Source organism: Gobius niger (genome assembly GCF_951799975.1).
Source record: "Gobius niger genome assembly, chromosome: 11".
NCBI lineage: Eukaryota > Metazoa > Chordata > Actinopteri > Gobiiformes > Gobiidae > Gobius > Gobius niger.
Genome location: NC_136862.1, coordinates 364048 through 383759, shown reverse-complemented (window position 1 = coordinate 383759; position 19712 = coordinate 364048). Strand labels below are relative to the sequence as shown.

The 19712-nt window shown below is 47.8% G+C and overlaps 1 protein-coding gene across 1 annotated transcript in view; it reads left to right on the top strand.

The window, feature by feature from the left end:
* Positions 1-19460, top strand: part of LOC306970722 (solute carrier family 23 member 1-like) — a gene marked incomplete at both ends in the record, with an annotated part of 30580 nt that extends 11120 nt beyond the window's left edge. The window contains 10 exon segments of the mRNA XM_079566749.1: positions 3556-3713; positions 4418-4506; positions 4652-4719; positions 4794-4975; positions 5695-5815; positions 17822-17978; positions 18054-18201; positions 19260-19302; positions 19304-19366; positions 19449-19460. Coding sequence (XP_079422875.1) covers positions 3556-3713; positions 4418-4506; positions 4652-4719; positions 4794-4975; positions 5695-5815; positions 17822-17978; positions 18054-18201; positions 19260-19302; positions 19304-19366; positions 19449-19460 — 1041 coding nt within the window.
* Between the last annotated feature and the right edge of the window lie 252 nt (positions 19461-19712).

Genomic DNA, 19712 nt, shown 5'->3' with positions numbered 1-19712 from the left:
CTGTTTCCTGTGGTTTTTAGCTCTACCTCACCTGTTTCCTGTGGTTTTTAGCTCTACCTCACCTGTTTCCTGTGGTTTTTAGCTCTACCTCACCTGTTTCCTGTTGTTTTTAGCTCTACCTCACCTGTTTCCTTTTGTTTTTGGCTCTACCTCACCTGTTTCCTGTTGTTTTTAGCTCTACCTCACCTGTTTCCTGTTGTTTTTAGCTCTACCTCACCTGTTTCTCGTGGTTATCAGCACTACCTCACCTGTTTCCTGTTGTTTTTAGCTCTACCTCACCTGTTTCCTGTTGTTTTTAGCTCTACCTCACCTGTTTCTCGTGGTTTTCAGCACTACCTCACCTGTTTCCTGTTGTTTTTAGCTCTACCTCACCTGTTTCCTGTGGTTTTTAGCTCTACCTCACCTGTTTCCTGTGGTTTTTAGCTCTACCTCACTTGTTTCCTGCTGGTTTTAGCTCTACCTCACCTGTTTCCTGTGGTTTTTAGCTCTACCTCACCTGTTTCCTGTGGTTTTTAGCTCTACCTCACCTGTTTCCTTTTGTTTTTAGCTCTACCTCACCTGTTTCCTGTTGTTTTTAGCTCTACCTCACCTGTTTCCTGTGGTTTTTAGCTCTACCTCACCTGTTTCTCATGGTTTTTAGCTCTACCTCACCTGTTTCCTGTTGTTTTTAGCTCTACCTCACCTGTTTCCTGTGGTTTTTAGCTCTACCTCACCTGTTTCTCATGGTTTTTAGCTCTACCTCACCTGTTTCCTGTGGTTTTTAGCTCTACCTCACCTGTTTCTCATGGTTTTTAGCTCTACCTCACCTGTTTCCTGTTGTTTTTAGCTCTACCTCACCTGTTTCCTGTGGTTTTTAGCTCTACCTCACCTGTTTCCTTTTGTTTTTAGCTCTACCCTCACCTGTTTCTCGTGGTTTTTAGCACTACCTCACCTGTTTCCTGTGGTTTTTAGCTCTACCTCACCTGTTTCCTGTGGTTTTTAGCTCTACCTCACCTGTTTCCTGTGGTTTTTAGCTCTACCTCACCTGTTTCCTGTGGTTTTTAGCTCTACCTCACCTGTTTCCTGTTGTTTTTAGCTCTACCTCACCTGTTTCCTTTTGTTTTTGGCTCTACCTCACCTGTTTCCTGTTGTTTTTAGCTCTACCTCACCTGTTTCCTGTTGTTTTTAGCTCTACCTCACCTGTTTCCTGTTGTTTTTAGCTCTACCTCACCTGTTTTCTGTGGTTTTTAGCCCTACCTCACCTGTTTCCTGTTGTTTTTAGCTCTACCTCACCTGTTTCCTGTTGTTTTTAGCTCTACCTCACCTGTTTCCTGTGGTTTTTAGCACTACCTCACCTGTTTCCTGTTGTTTTTAGCTCTACCTCACCTGTTTCCTGTTGTTTTTAGCTCTACCTCACCTGTTTCCTGTTGTTTTTAGCTCTACCTCACCTGTTTTCTGTGGTTTTTAGCTCTACCTCACCTGTTTCCTGTTGTTTTTAGCTCTACCTCACCTGTTTCCTGTTGTTTTTAGCACTACCTCACCTGTTTCCTGTTGTTTTTAGCTCTACCTCACCTGTTTCCTGTTGTTTTTAGCACTACCTCACCTGTTTCCTGTGGTTTTCAGCTCTACCTCACCTGTTTCCTGTTGTTTTTAGCACTACCTCACCTGTTTCCTGTTGTTTTTAGCTCTACCTCACCTGTTTCCTGTTGTTTTTAGCTCTACCTCACCTGTTTCCTGTGGTTTTCAGCACTACCTCACCTGTTTCCTGTTGTTTTTAGCTCTACCTCACCTGTTTCCTGTGGTTTTTAGCTCTACCTCACCTGTTTCCTGTTGTTTTTAGCACTACCTCACCTGTTTCCTGTTGTTTTTAGCTCTACATCACCTGTTTCCTGTTGTTTTTAGCACTACCTCACCTGTTTCATGTGGTTTTTAGCTCTACCTCACCTGTTTCCTGTTGTTTTTAGCTCTACCTCACCTGTTTCCTGTTGTTTTTAGCTCTACCTCACCTGTTTCCTGTTGTTTTTAGCTCTACCTCACCTGTTTCCTGTTGTTTTTAGCTCTACCTCACCTGTTTCCTGTGGTTTTTAGCTCTACCTCACCTGTTTCCTGTTGTTTTTAGCACTACCTCACCTGTTTCCTGTTGTTTTTAGCTCTACCTCACCTGTTTCCTGTTGTTTTTAGCTCTACCTCACCTGTTTCCTGTTGTTTTTAGCTCTACCTCACCTGTTTCCTGTTGTTTTTAGCACTACCTCACCTGTTTCCTGTTGTTTTTAGCTCTACCTCACCTGTTTCCTGTTGTTTTTAGCTCTACCTCACCTGTTTCCTGTGGTTTTTAGCTCTACCTCACCTGTTTCCTGTTGTTTTTAGCACTACCTCACCTGTTTCCTGTTGTTTTTAGCTCTACCTCACCTGTTTCCTGTTGTTTTTAGCTCTACCTCACCTGTTTCCTGTTGTTTTTAGCTCTACCTCACCTGTTTCCTGTGGTTTTTAGCTCTACCTCACCTGTTTCCTGTTGTTTTTAGCTCTACCTCACCTGTTTCCTGTTGTTTTTAGCTCTACCTCACCTGTTTCCTGTGGTTTTTAGCTCTACCTCACCTGTTTCCTGTTGTTTTTAGCTCTACATCACCTGTTTCCTGTGGTTTTTAGCTCTACCTCACCTGTTTCCTGTGGTTTTTAGCTCTACCTCACCTGTTTCCTGTGGTTTTTAGCTCTACCTCACCTGTTTCCTGTTGTTTTTAGCACTACCTCACCTGTTTCCTGTTGTTTTTAGCACTACCTCACCTGTTTCCTGTGGTTTTTAGCACTACCTCACCTGTTTCCTGTGGTTTTTAGCACTACCTCACCTGTTTCCTGTGGTTTTTAGCACTACCTCACCTGTTTCCTGTGGTTTTTAGCACTACCTCACCTGTTTCCTGTGGTTTTTAGCTCTACCTCACCTGTTTCCTGTTGTTTTTAGCACTACCTCACCTGTTTCCTGTGGTTTTTAGCTCTACCTCACCTGTTTCCTGTGGTTTTTAGCACTACCTCACCTGTTTCCTGTGGTTTTTAGCTCTACCTCACCTGTTTCCTGTGGTTTTTAGCTCTACCTCACCTGTTTCCTGTGGTTTTTAGCACTACCTCACCTGTTTCCTGTGGTTTTTAGCACTACCTCACCTGTTTCCTGTGGTTTTTAGCTCTACCTCACCTGTTTCCTGTGGTTTTTAGCACTACCTCACCTGTTTCCTGTGGTTTTTAGCACTACCTCACCTGTTTCCTGTGGTTTTTAGCACTACCTCACCTGTTTCCTGTGGTTTTTAGCACTACCTCACCTGTTTCCTGTGGTTTTTAGCACTACCTCACCTGCTTCTCGTGGTTTTTAGCTCTACCTCAGCTGTTTCCTGTGGTTTTTAGCTCTACCTCACCTGTTTCTCGTGGTTTTTAGCACTACCTCACCTGTTTCCTGTGGTTTTTAGCTCTACCTCACCTGTTTCTTGTTGTTTTTAGCTCTACCTCACCTGTTTCCTGTGGTTTTTAGCTCTACCTCACCTGTTTCCTGTTGTTTTTAGCTCTACCTCACCTGTTTCCTGTTGTTTTTAGCACTACCTCACCTGTTTCTCGGGCACCGTGGCCGTCCCCTTCCTCCTGGCTGAGGCCATGTGTGTGGGGAAGGACCAGAGCACCATCAGTCTGCTGATCGGCACCATCTTCACCACCGTGGGCCTCACCACTCTGATCCAGACCACCGTGGGCGTACGGTAAAACCCTGCACACACACCTGAAGTTCCTACAAAGGAGGTAAAGTGTATTCAGGACATGGATCATACAGTCACAGCCGTCATCAGCGGGCCCTGGACGACTGAGAGCCTCAGCATCAAATCAGACAAAGCCTAAAGAGCCTCTAGTAACAGAAACCCTGGCCCGATGGGTTCCGGACTCTCCATCATCTGTCAGAAAATCCCAAATTAAAATAAAATCCAAATTAAAAAGAGAGATCAGCTTCTCTGCCAGGACCAGGATCAGGGCCAGGACCAGGACCAGGACCAGGACTAGGGCCAGGGCCAGGGCCAGGACCAGGACCAGGACCAGGGCCAGGGCCAGGACCAGGACCAGGATCAGGGCCAGGACCAGGATCAGGGCCAGGACCAGGGCCAGGATCAGGGCCAGGACCAGGGCCAGGATCAGGGCCAGGGCCAGGACCAGGGCCAGGATCAGGGCCAGGATCAGGGCCAGGGCCAGGGCCAGGGCCAGGGCCAGGACCAGGACCAGGATCAGGACCAGGATCAGGACCAGGACCAGGACCAGGACCAGGACCAGGACCAGGATCAGGACCAGGACCAGGACCAGGACCAGGACTAGGGCCAGGACCAGGATCAGGGCCAGGGCCAGGGCCAGGACCGGCCACAGTAGCGTCGGGGGGACATTATTGTGGATGAGTTTTGATGAATGTGTTTGTCCTCAGTTTGCCGCTGTTCCAGGCCTCAGCCTTCGCCTTCCTGATCCCGGCTCAGGCCATCCTCGGCCTGGAGCGATGGAAGTGTCCTCCTGAAGGTACGAGACCGGGACTAAAATGGGACTAAACCGGGACTAAACCAGGACTGAACCAGGACTAAACCAGGACTAAACCAGGACTGAACCAGGACTAAACCAGGACTAAACCAGGACTGAACCGGGACTAAAGTCTGGTCTGTTCCAGAGGAGATCTACGGAAACTGGACTCTGCCCCTGGACACGTCTCACGTCTGGCACCCGCGCATCAGGGAGGTGGGTGGGCGGTTCTGACTCCTCTCTCCGTTGTGATTGGCCCGTTTGAACCCCTCCTCTCCTGTGATTGGCAGATCCAGGGCGCCATCATCGTGTCCAGCCTGGTGGAGGTGGTGATTGGCCTGCTGGGACTTCCTGGTCTGATGCTGCGCTTCATCGGGCCCCTGACCGTCGCCCCCACGGTGTCTCTGATCGGACTGAGCGTGTTCAGCACGGCGGGCGAGCGGGCGGGGTCACACTGGGGGCTGTCGGCGCTGTACGTGGCACACACCGAGGGGGGGGGGGCGGGGTCACACTGGGGGCTGTCGGCGCTGTACGTGGCACACACCGAGGGGGGGGGGCGGGGTCACACTGGGGGCTGTCGGCACTGTACGTGGCACACACCGAGGGGGGGGGGCGTCTGGAACATAACCATCATACCCTAAAGTTAAACACTGACATCACTGCAGGAGATTTACAGTATTTCTGTGTGTGACGTACATGTGAATCCTCCTTATCCTGCTGTTCAGTACCTCAGGGCGCAGTACTATGAAGTATTTGTACTTATTCCAGGTGAATCCTCCTTATCCTGCTGTTCAGTACCTCAGGGCGCAGTACTATGAAGTATTTGTACTTATTCCAGTGTATCCTCCTGATCCTGCTGTTCAGTACCTCAGGGCGCAGTACTATGAAGTATTTGTACTTATTCCAGGTGTATCCTCCTGATCCTGCTGTTCAGTACCTCAGAGCGCAGTAGGATGAAGTATTTGTACTTATTCCAGGTGTATCCCCCTGATCCTCCTCTTCGCTCAGTACCTCAGGGCGCAGTACTATGAAGTATTTGTACTTATTCCAGGTGTATCCTCCTGATCCTGCTGTTCAGTACCTCAGGGCGCAGTAGTATGAAGTATTTGTACTTATTCCAGGTGTATCCTCCTCATCCTGCTGTTCAGTACCTCAGAGCGCAGTAGGATGAAGTATTTGTACTTATTCCAGGTGTATCCTCCTGATCCTCCTCTTCGCTCAGTACCTCAGGGCGATCTCGTTGCCCGTCCCGGTTTACAGCCGAAAGAAAGGACTTTCCTCCACCAGAGTCCACGTGTTCAAGATGTTCCCAGTGAGACACTTTTACTGTTTTTACTTCATTTACTCTTTAACTTTTTTCATAGTTATAGTTGTACATGTTTCAGCCCCTCTTGTACATGTTTCAGCTCCTCTTGTACATGTTTCAGCCCCTCTTGTACATGTTTCAGCCCCTCTTGTACATGTTTCAGCCCCTCTTGTACATGTTTCAGCCCCTCTTGTACATGTTTCAGCCCCTCTTGTACATGTTTCAGCCCCTCTTGTACATGTTTCAGCCCCTCTTGTACATGTTTCAGCCCCTCTTGTACATGTTTCAGCCCCTCTTGTACATGTTTCAGCTCCTCTTGTACATGTTTCAGCCTCTCTTGTACATGTTTCAGCCCCTCTTGTACATGTTTCAGCTCCTCTTGTACATGTTTCAGCCCCTCTTGTACATGTTTCAGCCCCTCTTGTACATGTTTCAGCCCCTCTTGTACATGTTTCAGCCCCTCTTGTACATGTTTCAGCCCCTCTTGTACATGTTTCAGCCCCTCTTGTACATGTTTCAGCCCCTCTTGTACATGTTTCAGCCCCTCTTGTACATGTTTCAGCCCCTCTTGTACATGTTTCAGCCCCTCTTGTACATGTTTCAGCTCCTCTTGTACATGTTTCAGCTCCTCTTGTACATGTTTCAGCTCCTCTTGTACATGTTTCAGCCCCTCTTGTACATGTTTCAGCCCCTCTTGTACATGTTTCAGCCTCTCTTGTACATGTTTCAGCTCCTCTTGTACATGTTTCAGCTCCTCTTGTACATGTTTCAGCCCCTCTTGTACATGTTTCGGCTCCTCTTGTACATGTTTCAGCTCCTCTTGTACATGTTTCAGCTCCTCTTGTACATGTTTCAGCTCCTCTTGTACATGTTTCAGCTCCTCTTGTACATGTTTCAGCCCCTCTTGTACATGTTTCAGCTCCTCTTGTACATGTTTCAGCTCCTCTTGTACATGTTTCAGCTCCTCTTGTACATGTTTCAGCCCCTCTTGTACATGTTTCAGCTCCTCTTGTACATGTTTCAGCTCCTCTTGTACATGTTTCAGCCCCTCTTGTACATGTTTCAGCCCCTCTTGTACATGTTTCAGCCCCTCTTGTACATGTTTCAGCTCCTCTTGTACATGTTTCAGCCCCTCTTGTACATGTTTCAGCCCCTCTTGTACATGTTTCAGCCCCTCTTGTACATGTTTCAGCTCCTCTTGTACATGTTTCAGCTCCTCTTGTACATGTTTCAGCCCCTCTTGTACATGTTTCAGCTCCTCTTGTACATGTTTCATCTCCTCTTGTACATGTTTCAGCCCCTCTTGTACATGTTTCAGCTCCTCTTGTACATGTTTCAGCTCCTCTTGTACATGTTTCAGCCCCTCTTGTACATGTTTCAGCTCCTCTTGTACATGTTTCAGCCCCTCTTGTACATGTTTCAGCCCCTCTTGTACATGTTTTGTCCTCAGCTCCTCTTGTACATGTTTCAGCCTCTTGTACATGTTTCAGCTCCTCTTGTACATGTTTCAGCTCCTCTTGTACATGTTTCGGCTCCTCTTGTACATGTTTCGGCTCCTCTTGTACATGTTTCAGCTCCTCTTGTACATGTTTCAGCTCCTCTTGTACATGTTTCTTCCTCTTGTACATGTTTCAGCTCCTCTTGTACATGTTTCAGCCCCTCTTGTACATGTTTCAGCCCCTCTTGTACATGTTTCAGCCCCTCTTGTACATGTTTCAGCTCCTCTTGTACATGTTTCAGCTCCTCTTGTACATGTTTCAGCCCCTCTTGTACATGTTTCAGCTCCTCTTGTACATGTTTCATCTCCTCTTGTACATGTTTCAGCCCCTCTTGTACATGTTTCAGCCCCTCTTGTACATGTTTCAGCCCCTCTTGTACATGTTTCAGCTCCTCTTGTACATGTTTCAGCCCCTCTTGTACATGTTTTGTCCTCAGCTCCTCTTGTACATGTTTCAGCCTCTTGTACATGTTTCAGCTCCTCTTGTACATGTTTCAGCTCCTCTTGTACATGTTTCGGCTCCTCTTGTACATGTTTCGGCTCCTCTTGTACATGTTTCAGCTCCTCTTGTACATGTTTCAGCTCCTCTTGTACATGTTTCAGATCCTCTTGTACATGTTTCAGCTCCTCTTGTACATGTTTCAGCCCCTCTTGTACATGTTTAAGCTCCTCTTGTACATGTTTCAGCCCCTCTTGTACATGTTTCAGCCCCTCTTGTACATGTTTCGGCTCCTCTTGTACATGTTTCAGATCCTCTTGTACATGTTTCAGATCCTCTTGTACATGTTTCAGCTCCTCTTGTACATGTTTCAGCCCCTCTTGTACATGTTTAAGCTCCTCTTGTACATGTTTCAGCCCCTCTTGTACATGTTTCAGCTCCTCTTGTACATGTTTCAGCTCCTCTTGTACATGTTTCAGCTCCTCTTGTACATGTTTCAGCTCCTCTTGTACATGTTTCAGCTCCTCTTGTACATGTTTCAGCTCCTCTTGTACATGTTTCAGCTCCTCTTGTACATGTTTCAGCCCCTCTTGTACATGTTTTGGTCCTCAGCCCTTCTTGTACATGTTTCAGCTCCTCTTGTACATGTTTCAGCCCCTCTTGTACATGTTTCAGCTCCTCTTGTACATGTTTCAGCCCCTCTTGTACATGTTTCAGCTCCTCTTATACATGTTTCAGCTCCTCTTGTACATGTTTCAGCCCCTCTTGTACATGTTTCAGCCCCTCTTGTACATGTTTCAGCTCCTCTTGTACATGTTTCAGCCCCTCTTGTACATGTTTCAGCTCCTCTTGTACATGTTTCAGCTCCTCTTGTACATGTTTCAGCTCCTCTTGTACATGTTTCAGCTCCTCTTGTACATGTTTCAGCTCCTCTTGTACATGTTTCAGCTCCTCTAGTACATGTTTCAGCCCCTCTTGTACATGTTTCAGCCTCTCTTGTACATGTTTCAGCCCCTCTTGTACATGTTTCAGCCCCTCTTGTACATGTTTCAGCCCCTCTTGTACATGTTTCAGCCCCTCTTGTACATGTTTCAGCTCCTCTTGTACATGTTTCAGCTCCTCTTGTACATGTTTCAGCTCCTCTTGTACATGTTTCATCTCCTCTTGTACATGTTTCAGCTCCTCTTGTACATGTTTCAGCTCCTCTTGTACATGTTTCAGCTCCTCTTGTACATGTTTCAGCTCCTCTTGTACATGTTTCAGCCCCTCTTGTACATGTTTCAGCCCCTCTTGTACATGTTTCAGCTCCTCTTGTACATGTTTCTTCCCCTCTTGTACATGTTTCAGCCCCTCTTGTACATGTTTCAGCTCCTCTTGTACATGTTTCAGCTCCTCTTGTACATATTTCAGCTCCTCTTGTACATGTTTCAGCTCCTCTTGTACATGTTTCTTCCTCTTGTACATGTTTCAGCTCCTCTTGTACATGTTTCAGCTCCTCTTGTACATGTTTCAGCCCCTCTTGTACATGTTTCAGCTCCTCTTGTACATGTTTCAGCCCCTCTTGTACATGTTTCAGCCCCTCTTGTACATGTTTCAGCTCCTCTTGTACATGTTGCAGCCCCTCTTGTACATGTTTCAGCCCCTCTTGTACATGTTTCAGCTCCTCTTGTACATGTTTCTGCCCCTCTTGTACATGTTTCAGCCCCTCTTGTACATGTTTCAGCTCCTCTTGTACATGTTTCAGCCCCTCTTGTACATGTTTCAGCTCCTCTTGTACATGTTTCAGCCCCTCTTGTACATGTTTCAGCCCCTCTTGTACATGTTTCAGCTCCTCTTGTACATGTTTCAGCCCCTCTTGTACATGTTTCAGCTCCTCTTGTACATGTTTCAGCCCCTCTTGTACATGTTTGGTCCTCAGCCCCTCTTGTACATGTTTCAGCCCCTCTTGTACATGTTTCAGCCCCTCTTGTACATGTTTCAGCCCCTCTTGTACATGTTTCAGCCCCTCTTGTACATGTTTCAGCTCCTCTTGTACATGTTTCAGCCCCTCTTGTACATGTTTCAGCCCCTCTTGTACATGTTTTGTCCTCAGCCCCTCTTGTACATGTTTCAGCCCCTCTTGTACATGTTTTGTCCTCAGCCCCTCTTGTACATGTTTCAGCCCCTCTTGTACATGTTTCGGCCCCTCTTGTACATGTTTCATTCCCTCTTGTACATGTTTCATTCCCTCTTGTACATGTTTCATTCCCTCTTGTACATGTTTCAGCTCCTCTTGTACATGTTTCAGCTCCTCTTGTACATGTTTCAGCTCCTCTTGTACATGTTTCAGCCCCTCTTGTACATGTTTTGTCCTCAGCCCCTCTTGTACATGTTTCAGCCCCTCTTGTACATGTTTCAGCTCCTCTTGTACATGTTTCAGCTCCTCTTGTACATGTTTCAGCCCCTCTTGTACATGTTTCAGCCCCTCTTGTACATGTTTCAGCTCCTCTTGTACATGTTTCAGCTCCTCTTGTACATGTTTCAGCCCCTCTTGTACATGTTTCAGCCCCTCTTGTACATGTTTCAGCCCCTCTTGTACATGTTTCTGCCCCTCTTGTACATGTTTCAGCCCCTCTTGTACATGTTTCAGCCCCTCTTGTACATGTTTCAGCCCCTCTTGTACATGTTTCAGCCCCTCTTGTACATGTTTCAGCTCCTCTTGTACATGTTTCAGCTCCTCTTGTACATGTTTCAGCTCCTCTTGTACATGTTTCAGCTCCTCTTGTACATGTTTCAGCCCCTCTTGTACATGTTTCGGCCCCTCTTGCACATGTTCAGCTCTTCTTGTACATGTTTCAGCCCCTCTTGTACATGTTTCAGCTCCTCTTGTACATGTTTCAGCTCCTCTTGTACCATGTTTCAGCTCCTCTTGTACATGTTTCAGCCCCTCTTGTACATGTTTCGGCCCCTCTTGTACATGTTTCAGCTCCTCTTGTACATGTTTTGTCCTCAGCCCCTCTTGTACATGTTTTGCAGATCATCCTGGCCATCATGCTGGTGTGGCTCCTCTTGTACATGTTTCAGCTCCTCTTGTACATGTTTCATCTCCTCTTGTACATGTTTCAGCCCCTCTTGTACATGTTTCAGCTCCTCTTGTACAGGTTTCAGCCCCTCTTGTACATGTTTCAGCTCCTCTTGTACATGTTTCAGCTCCTCTTGTACATGTTTCAGCTCCTCTTGTACATGTTTCTTCCTCTTGTACATGTTTCGGCCCCTCTTGTACAGGTTTCAGCCCCTCTTGTACATGTTTCAGCTCCTCTTGTACATGTTTCAGCTCCTCTTGTACATGTTTCAGCTCCTCTTGTACATGTTTCTTCCTCTTATACATGTTTCAGCTCCTCTAGTACATGTTTCAGCTCCTCTTGTACATGTTTCAGCCCCTCTTGTACATGTTTCAGCTCCTCTTGTACATGTTTCAGCCCCTCTTGTACATGTTTCAGCTCCTCTTGTACATGTTTCAGCCCCTCTTGTACATGTTTCAGTCCCTCTTGTACATGTTTCAGCTCCTCTTGTACATGTTTCAGCTCCTCTTGTACATGTTTCAGCCCCTCTTGTACATGTTTCAGCTCCTCTTGTACATGTTTCAGCTCCTCTTGTACATGTTTCAGCCCCTCTTGTACATGTTTCAGCCCCTCTTGTACAATGTTTCAGCTCCTCTTGTACATGTTTCAGCTCCTCTTGTACATGTTTCAGCTCCTCTTGTACATGTTTCAGCCTCTTGTACATGTTTCAGCCCCTCTTGTACATGTTTCACCCCCTCTTGTACATGTTTCAGCCCCTCTTGTACATGTTTTGTCCTCAGCCCCTCTTGTACATGTTTTGGTCTTCAGCTCCTCTTGTACATGTTTCAGCTCCTCTTGTACATGTTTCGGCCCCTCTTGTACATGTTTCAGCCCCTCTTGTACATGTTTCAGCCCCTCTTGTACATGTTTCAGCCCCTCTTGTACATGTTTCAGCTCCTCTTGTACATGTTTCAGCCTCTTGTACATGTTTCAGCCCCTCTTTTACATGTTTAAGCCCCTCTTGTACATGTTTCAGCTCCTCTTGTACATGTTTCGGCCCCTCTTGTACATGTTTCAGCTCCTCTTGTACATGTTTCAGCCCCTCTTGTACATGTTTCAGCTCCTCTTGTACATGTTTCAGCTCCTCTTGTACATGTTTCAGCCCCTCTTGTACAATGTTTCAGCTCCTCTTTTACATGTTTCAGCCCCTCTTGTACATGTTTCAGCTCCTCTTGTACATGTTTCAGCTCCTCTTGTACATGTTTCGGCCCCTCTTGTACATGTTTCAGCCCCTCTTGTACATGTTTCAGCCCCTCTTGTACATGTTTCAGCCCCTCTTGTACATGTTTCAGCTCCTCTTGTACATGTTTCAGCCTCTTGTACATGTTTCAGCCCCTCTTTTACATGTTTCAGCCCCTCTTGTACATGTTTCAGCTCCTCTTGTACATGTTTCGGCCCCTCTTGTACATGTTTCAGCTCCTCTTGTACATGTTTCAGCCCCTCTTGTACATGTTTCAGCTCCTCTTGTACATGTTTCAGCTCCTCTTGTACATGTTTCAGCCCCTCTTGTACATGTTTCAGCTCCTCTTTTACATGTTTCAGCCCCTCTTGTACATGTTTCAGCTCCTCTTGTACATGTTTCAGCTCCTCTTGTACATGTTTCTGCCCCTCTTGTACATGTTTCAGCCCCTCTTGTACATGTTTCAGCCCCTCTTGTACATGTTTCAGCCCCTCTTGTACATGTTTCGGTCTCAGCCCCTCTTGTACATGTTTGGGCCCCTCTTGTACATGTTTCAGCTCCTCTTGTACATGTTTCAGCCCCTCTTGTACATGTTTCACCCCCTCTTGTACATGTTTCAGCCCCTCTTGTACATGTTTTGTCCTCAGCCCCTCTTGTACATGTTTTGGTCTTCAGCTCCTCTTGTACATGTTTCAGCTCCTCTTGTACATATTTCAGCTCCTCTTGTACATGTTTCAGCTCCTCTTGTACATGTTTCAGCTCCTCTTGTACATGTTTCATCTCCTCTTGTACATGTTTCAGCCCCTCTTGTACATGTTTCAGCTCCTCTTGTACATGTTTCAGCCCCTCTTGTACATGTTTCATCTCCTCTTGTACATGTTTCAGCCCCTCTTGTACATGTTTCAGCTCCTCTTGTACATGTTTCAGCCCCTCTTGTACATGTTTCAGCCCCTCTTGTACATGTTTCAGCCCCTCTTGTACATGTTTCAGCCCCTCTTGTACATGTTTTGTCCTCAGCCCCTCTTGTACATGTTTCAGCTCCTCTTGTACATGTTTCAGCCCCTCTTGTACATGTTTCAGCCCCTCTTGTACATGTTTCAGCTCCTCTTGTACATGTTTCAGCCCCTCTTGTACATGTTTCAGCTCCTCTTGTACATGTTTCAGCTCCTCTTGTACATGTTTCAGCTCCTCTTGTACATGTTTCAGCTCCTCTTGTACATGTTTCAGCTCCTCTTGTACATGTTTCATCTCCTCTTGTACATGTTTCAGCCCCTCTTGTACATGTTTCAGCCCCTCTTGTACATGTTTCAGCCCCTCTTGTACATGTTTCAGCCCCTCTTGTACATGTTTTAGCCCCTCTTGTACATGTTTCAGCCCCTCTTGTACATATTTCAGCTCCTCTTGTACATGTTTCAGCTCCTCTTGTACATGTTTCAGCCCCTCTTGTACATGTTTCAGCCCCTCTTGTACATGTTTCAGCTCCTCTTGTACATGTTTCAGCCCCTCTTGTACATGTTTCAGCTCCTCTTGTACATGTTTCAGCTCCTCTTGTACATGTTTCAGCCCCTCTTGTACATGTTTCTTCCTCTTGTACATGTTTCATCTCCTCTTGTACATGTTTCAGCCCCTCTTGTACATGTTTCAGCCCCTCTTGTACATGTTTCAGCCCCTCTTGTACATGTTTCAGCCCCTCTTGTACATGTTTCAGCTCCTCTTGTACATGTTTCAGTCCCTCTTGTACATGTTTCTTCCTCTTGTACATGTTTCAGCTCCTCTTGTACATGTTTCTTCCTCTTGTACATGTTTCAGCTCCTCTTATACATGTTTCAGCTCCTCTTGTACATGTTTCAGCCCCTCTTGTACATGTTTCTTCCTCTTGTACATGTTTCAGCTCCTCTTGTACATGTTTCAGCTCCTCTTGTACATGTTTCAGCCCCTCTAGTACATGTTTCAGCCCCTCTTGTACATGTTTCAGCCCCTCTTGTACATGTTTCAGCTCCTCTTGTACATGTTTCAGCCCCTCTTGTACATGTTTCTTCCTCTTGTACATGTTTCAGCTCCTCTTGTACATGTTTCTTCCTCTTGTACATGTTTCAGCTCCTCTTGTACATGTTTCAGCCCCTCTTGTACATGTTTCTTCCTCTTGTACATGTTTCAGCTCCTCTTGTACATGTTTCAGCTCCTCTTGTACATGTTTCAGCCCCTCTTGTACATGTTTTGGTCCTCAGCCCCTCTTGTACATGTTTCAGCCCCTCTTGTACATGTTTCAGCCCCTCTTGTACATGTTTCAGCTCCTCTTGTACATGTTTCAGCCCCTCTTGTACATGTTTCAGCCCCTCTTGTACATGTTTCAGCTCCTCTTGTACATGTTTCAGCCCCTCTTGTACATGTTTTGGCCCCTCTTGTACATGTTTCAGCCCCTCTTGTACATGTTTCAGCTCCTCTTGTACATGTTTCAGCCCCTCTTGTACATGTTTCAGCCCCTCTTGTACATGTTTCAGCTCCTCTTGTACATGTTTCAGCCCCTCTTGTACATGTTTCATTCCTCTTGTACATGTTTCAGCCCCTCTTGTACATGTTTCAGCCCCTCTTGTACATGTTTCAGCTCCTCTTGTACATGTTTCAGCTCCTCTTGTACATGTTTCAGCCCCTCTTGTACATGTTTCAGCTCCTCTTTTACATGTTTCAGCCCCTCTTGTACATGTTTCAGCCTCTTGTACATGTTTCAGCCTCTTGTACATGTTTCAGCCCCTCTTGTACATGTTTCAGCCCCTCTTGTACATGTTTCAGCTCCTCTTGTACATGTTTCAGCCCCTCTTGTACATGTTTCATTCCTCTTGTACATGTTTCAGCCCCTCTTGTACATGTTTCAGCCCCTCTTGTACATGTTTCAGCTCCTCTTGTACATGTTTCAGCTCCTCTTGTACATGTTTCAGCTCCTCTTGTACATGTTTCAGCCCCTCTTGTACATGTTTCAGCCCCTCTTGTACATGTTTCATCTCCTCTTGTACATGTTTCAGCCCCTCTTGTACATGTTTCAGCCTCTTGTACATGTTTCAGCCCCTCTTGTACATGTTTCAGCCTCTTGTACATGTTTCAGCCCCTCTTGTACATGTTTCAGCCCCTCTTGTACATGTTTCAGCCCCTCTTGTACATGTTTCAGCTCCTCTTGTACATGTTTCAGCCCCTCTTGTACATGTTTCAGCTCCTCTTGTACATGTTTCAGCCCCTCTTGTACATGTTTTGTCCTCAGCTCCTCTTGTACATGTTTCAGCCCCTCTTGTACATGTTTCAGCTCCTCTTGTACATGTTTCAGCTCCTCTTGTACACGTTTCAGCTCCTCTTGTACATGTTTCAGCCCCTCTTGTACATGTTTCAGCTCCTCTTGTACATGTTTCAGCTCCTCTTGTACATGTTTCAGCTCCTCTTGTACATGTTTCAGCCCCTCTTGTACATGTTTCAGCCCCTCTTGTACATGTTTCAGCTCCTCTTGTACATGTTTCAGCCCCTCTTGTACATGTTTCAGCCCCTCTTGTACATGTTTTGTCCTCAGCCCCTCTTGTACATGTTTCAGCTCCTCTAGTACATGTTTCAGCCCCTCTTGTACATGTTTCAGCTCCTCTTGTACATGTTTCAGCTCCTCTTGTACATGTTTCAGCCCCTCTTGTACATGTTTCAGCCCCTCTTGTACATGTTTCAGCTCCTCTTGTACATGTTTCAGCTCCTCTTGTACATGTTTCAGCTCCTCTTGTACATGTTTCAGCTCCTCTTGTACATGTTTCAGCCCCTCTTGTACATGTTTCAGCCCCTCTTGTACATGTTTCAGCCCCTCTTGTACATGTTTTAGCCCCTCTTGTACATGTTTCGGCCTCTTGTACATGTTTCAGCCCCTCTTGTACATGTTTCAGCCCCTCTTGTACATGTTTTAGCCCCTCTTGTACATGTTTTAGCCCCTCTTGTACATGTTTCAGCTCCTCTTGTACATGTTTCAGCTCCTCTTGTACATGTTTCAGCTCTTCTTGTACATGTTTCAGCCCCTCTTGTACATGTTTCAGCTCCTCTTGTACATGTTTCAGCCCCTCTTGTACATGTTTCAGCCCCTCTTGTACATGTTTCAGCTCCTCTTGTACATGTTTCAGCTCCTCTTGTACATGTTTCAGCTCCTCTTGTACATGTTTCAGCTCCTCTTGTACATGTTTCAGCCCCTCTTGTACATGTTTCAGCTCCTCTTGTACATGTTTCAGCTCCTCTTGTACATGTTTCAGCTCCTCTTGTACATGTTTCAGCTCCTCTTGTACATGTTTCAGCTCCTCTTGTACATGTTTCAGCTCCTCTTGTACATGTTTCAGCCCCTCTTGTACATGTTTCAGCTCCTCTTGTACATGTTTCAGCCCCTCTTGTACATGTTTCAGCTCCTCTTGTACATGTTTCAGCCCCTCTTGTACATGTTTTAGCCCCTCTTGTACATGTTTCGGCCTCTTGTACATGTTTCAGCCCCTCTTGTACATGTTTCAGCCCCTCTTGTACATGTTTTAGCCCCTCTTGTACATGTTTCGGCCTCTTGTACATGTTTCAGCCCCTCTTGTACATGTTTCAGCCCCTCTTGTACATGTTTTAGCCCCTCTTGTACATGTTTCAGCCCCTCTTGTACATGTTTCAGCCCCTCTTGTACATGTTTCAGCCCCTCTTGTACATGTTTTAGCCCCTCTTGTACATGTTTCGGCCTCTTGTACATGTTTCAGCCCCTCTTGTACATGTTTCAGCCCCTCTTGTACATGTTTTAGCCCCTCTTGTACATGTTTCGGCCTCTTGTACATGTTTCAGCTCCTCTTGTACATGTTTCAGCTCCTCTTGTACATGTTTCAGCCCCTCTTGTACATGTTTCAGCCCCTCTTGTACATGTTTTAGCCCCTCTTGTACATGTTTCGGCCTCTTGTACATGTTTCAGCTCCTCTTGTACATGTTTCAGCTCCTCTTGTACATGTTTCAGCTCCTCTTGTACATGTTTCAGCTCCTCTTGTACATGTTTCAGCTCCTCTTGTACATGTTTCAGCTCCTCTTGTACATGTTTCAGCTCCTCTTGTACATGTTTCAGCCCCTCTTGTACATGTTTCAGCCCCTCTTGTACATGTTTCAGCCCCTCTTGTACATGTTTCAGCCCCTCTTGTACATGTTTCAGCCCCTCTTGTACATGTTTCGGCCTCTTGTACATGTTTCAGCCCCTCTTGTACATGTTTCAGCCCCTCTTGTACATGTTTCAGCTCCTCTTGTACATGTTTCAGCCCCTCTTGTACATGTTTCATCTCCTCTTGTACATGTTTCAGCTCCTCTTGTACATGTTTCAGCTCCTCTTGTACATGTTTCAGCTCCTCTTGTACATGTTTCAGCTCCTCTTGTACATGTTTCAGCCCCTCTTGTACATGTTTCAGCCCCTCTTGTACATGTTTCAGCCCCTCTTGTACATGTTTCAGCTCCTCTTGTACATGTTTCAGCCCCTCTTGTACATGTTTCAGCTCCTCTTGTACATGTTTCAGCTCCTCTTGTACATGTTTCAGCCCCTCTTGTACATGTTTCAGCTCCTCTTGTACATGTTTCAGCTCCTCTTGTACATGTTTCAGCTCCTCTTGTACATGTTTCAGCTCCTCTTGTACATGTTTCATCTCCTCTTGTACATGTTTCAGCTCCTCTTGTACATGTTTCAGCCCCTCTTGTACATGTTTCAGCTCCTCTTGTACATGTTTCAGCCCCTCTTGTACATGTTTTGTCCTCAGCCCCTCTTGTACATGTTTTGCAGATCATCCTGGCCATCATGCTGGTGTGGCTCCTCTGTTACGTCATGACCTTGACCGACCTCTTGCCCTCTGACCCCACACGTTACGGGCACCGGGCTCGGACCGACGCCCGCGGTGACATCATCAGCTCGGCGCCGTGGATACGAGTGCCCTACCCGTGTAAGAGCCAATCACAGCGCCCGCCTCCGTGAGTGCCCGGGTCGCCGTGGTGACCCCCCCCCCCTCTGTGCGCAGGTCAGTGGGGGTGGCCTGTGGTGACGGTTGCCGGGGTGATGGGGATGATGAGCGCCACCATGGCCGGGATCGTGGAGTCCATGGGCGACTATTACGCCTGTGCACGTCTGTCCGGAGCCCCGCCCCCTCCCGTGCACGCCATCAACAGGTGAGCCCCGCCCATCAACAGGTGAGCCCCGCCCCCTCCAGGTGAGCCCCGCCCCCTCCCGTGCACGCCATCAACAGGTGAGCCCCGCCCCCTCCCGTGCACGCCATCAACAGGTGAGCCCCGCCCATCAACAGGTGAGCCCCGCCCATCAACAGGTGAGCCCCGCCCATCAACAGGTGAGCCCCGCCCCCTCCCGTGCACGCCATCAACAGGTGAGCCCCGCCCCCTATCAACAGGTGAGCCCCGCCCCCTCCAGGTGAGTCCCGCCCCCTCCCGTGCACGCCATCAACAGGTGAGCCCCGCCCCCTCCAGGTGAGCCCCGCCCCCTCCCGTGCACGCCATGAACAGGTGGAATCCCGCCATCAACAGGTGAGCCCCGCCCCCTCCAGGTGAGTCCCCGCCCCCTCCCGTGCACGCCATGAACAGGTGAGCCCCGCCCATCAACAGGTGAGCCCCGCCCCCTCCACGTGAGCCCCGCCCCCTCCCGTGCACGCCATCAACAGGTGAGCCCCGCCCCCTCCCGTGCACGCCATCAACAGGTGAGCCCCGCCCCCTCCAGGTGAGCGCCGCCCCCTCCACGTGAGCCCCACCCCCTCCAGGTGAGCCCCCACCCCCTCCAGGTGAGCCCCGCCTCCTCCAGGTGAGCCCCCCCCCCTCCAGGTGAGCCCCGCCTCCTCCAGGTGAGCCCCGCCCCCTCCAGGTGAGCCCCCGCCCCCTCCACGTGAGCCCCGCCCCTCCACGTGAGCCCCGCCCCTCCAGGTGAGCCCCGCCCCCCTCCAGGTGAGCCCCGCCTCCTCCAGGTGAGCCCTGCCCCCTCCAGGTGAGCCCCGCCCCCTCCATGTGAGCCCCGCCCCCCTCCAGGTGAGCCCCCCTCCAGGTGAGCCCCGCCTCCTCCAGGTGAGCCCCGCCCCCTCCAGGTGAGCCCCGCCCCTCCAGGTGAGCCCCCGCCCCTCCAGGTGAGCCCCGCCCCCCTCCAGGTGAGCCCCGCCCTCTCCAGGTGAGCCCCGCCCCCCTCCCACAGGTGAGTGGGGCGGGACTTAAACCCATGTGTGTTCCAGGGGGATCTTCACTGAGGGCGTGTGTTGTGTCATCGCGGGGTTTACTGGGAACAGGAAACGGTTCCACCTCGTCCTCCCCAAACATCGGAGTCCTGGGCATCACCAAGGTCAGGGTCACACAGAGGTCACACAGAGGTCACACAGGTCTTATTTGTATCGCACATTTAACCAACAAAAATGTTTCCAAAGTGCTGCACATGAGACCCTAAAAACAGACACAATACTTATTAACTCGACCACAAAAATAAAACAAAAAAGAATAAACTAAAACCTGCATAAAACAATAAATAGTTCGTAAAAGACATTGATAAAAATAAAATAAATAAAACAATAAAATAATTAAAATACACAGTGACCAAACAACTCAAAAAGCCTGAGAATAAAAATGAGTCTTAAGACGAGATTTAAAACACTCCACTGTGGGGGCCGTTCGAACATGGAGGGGCAGAGCGT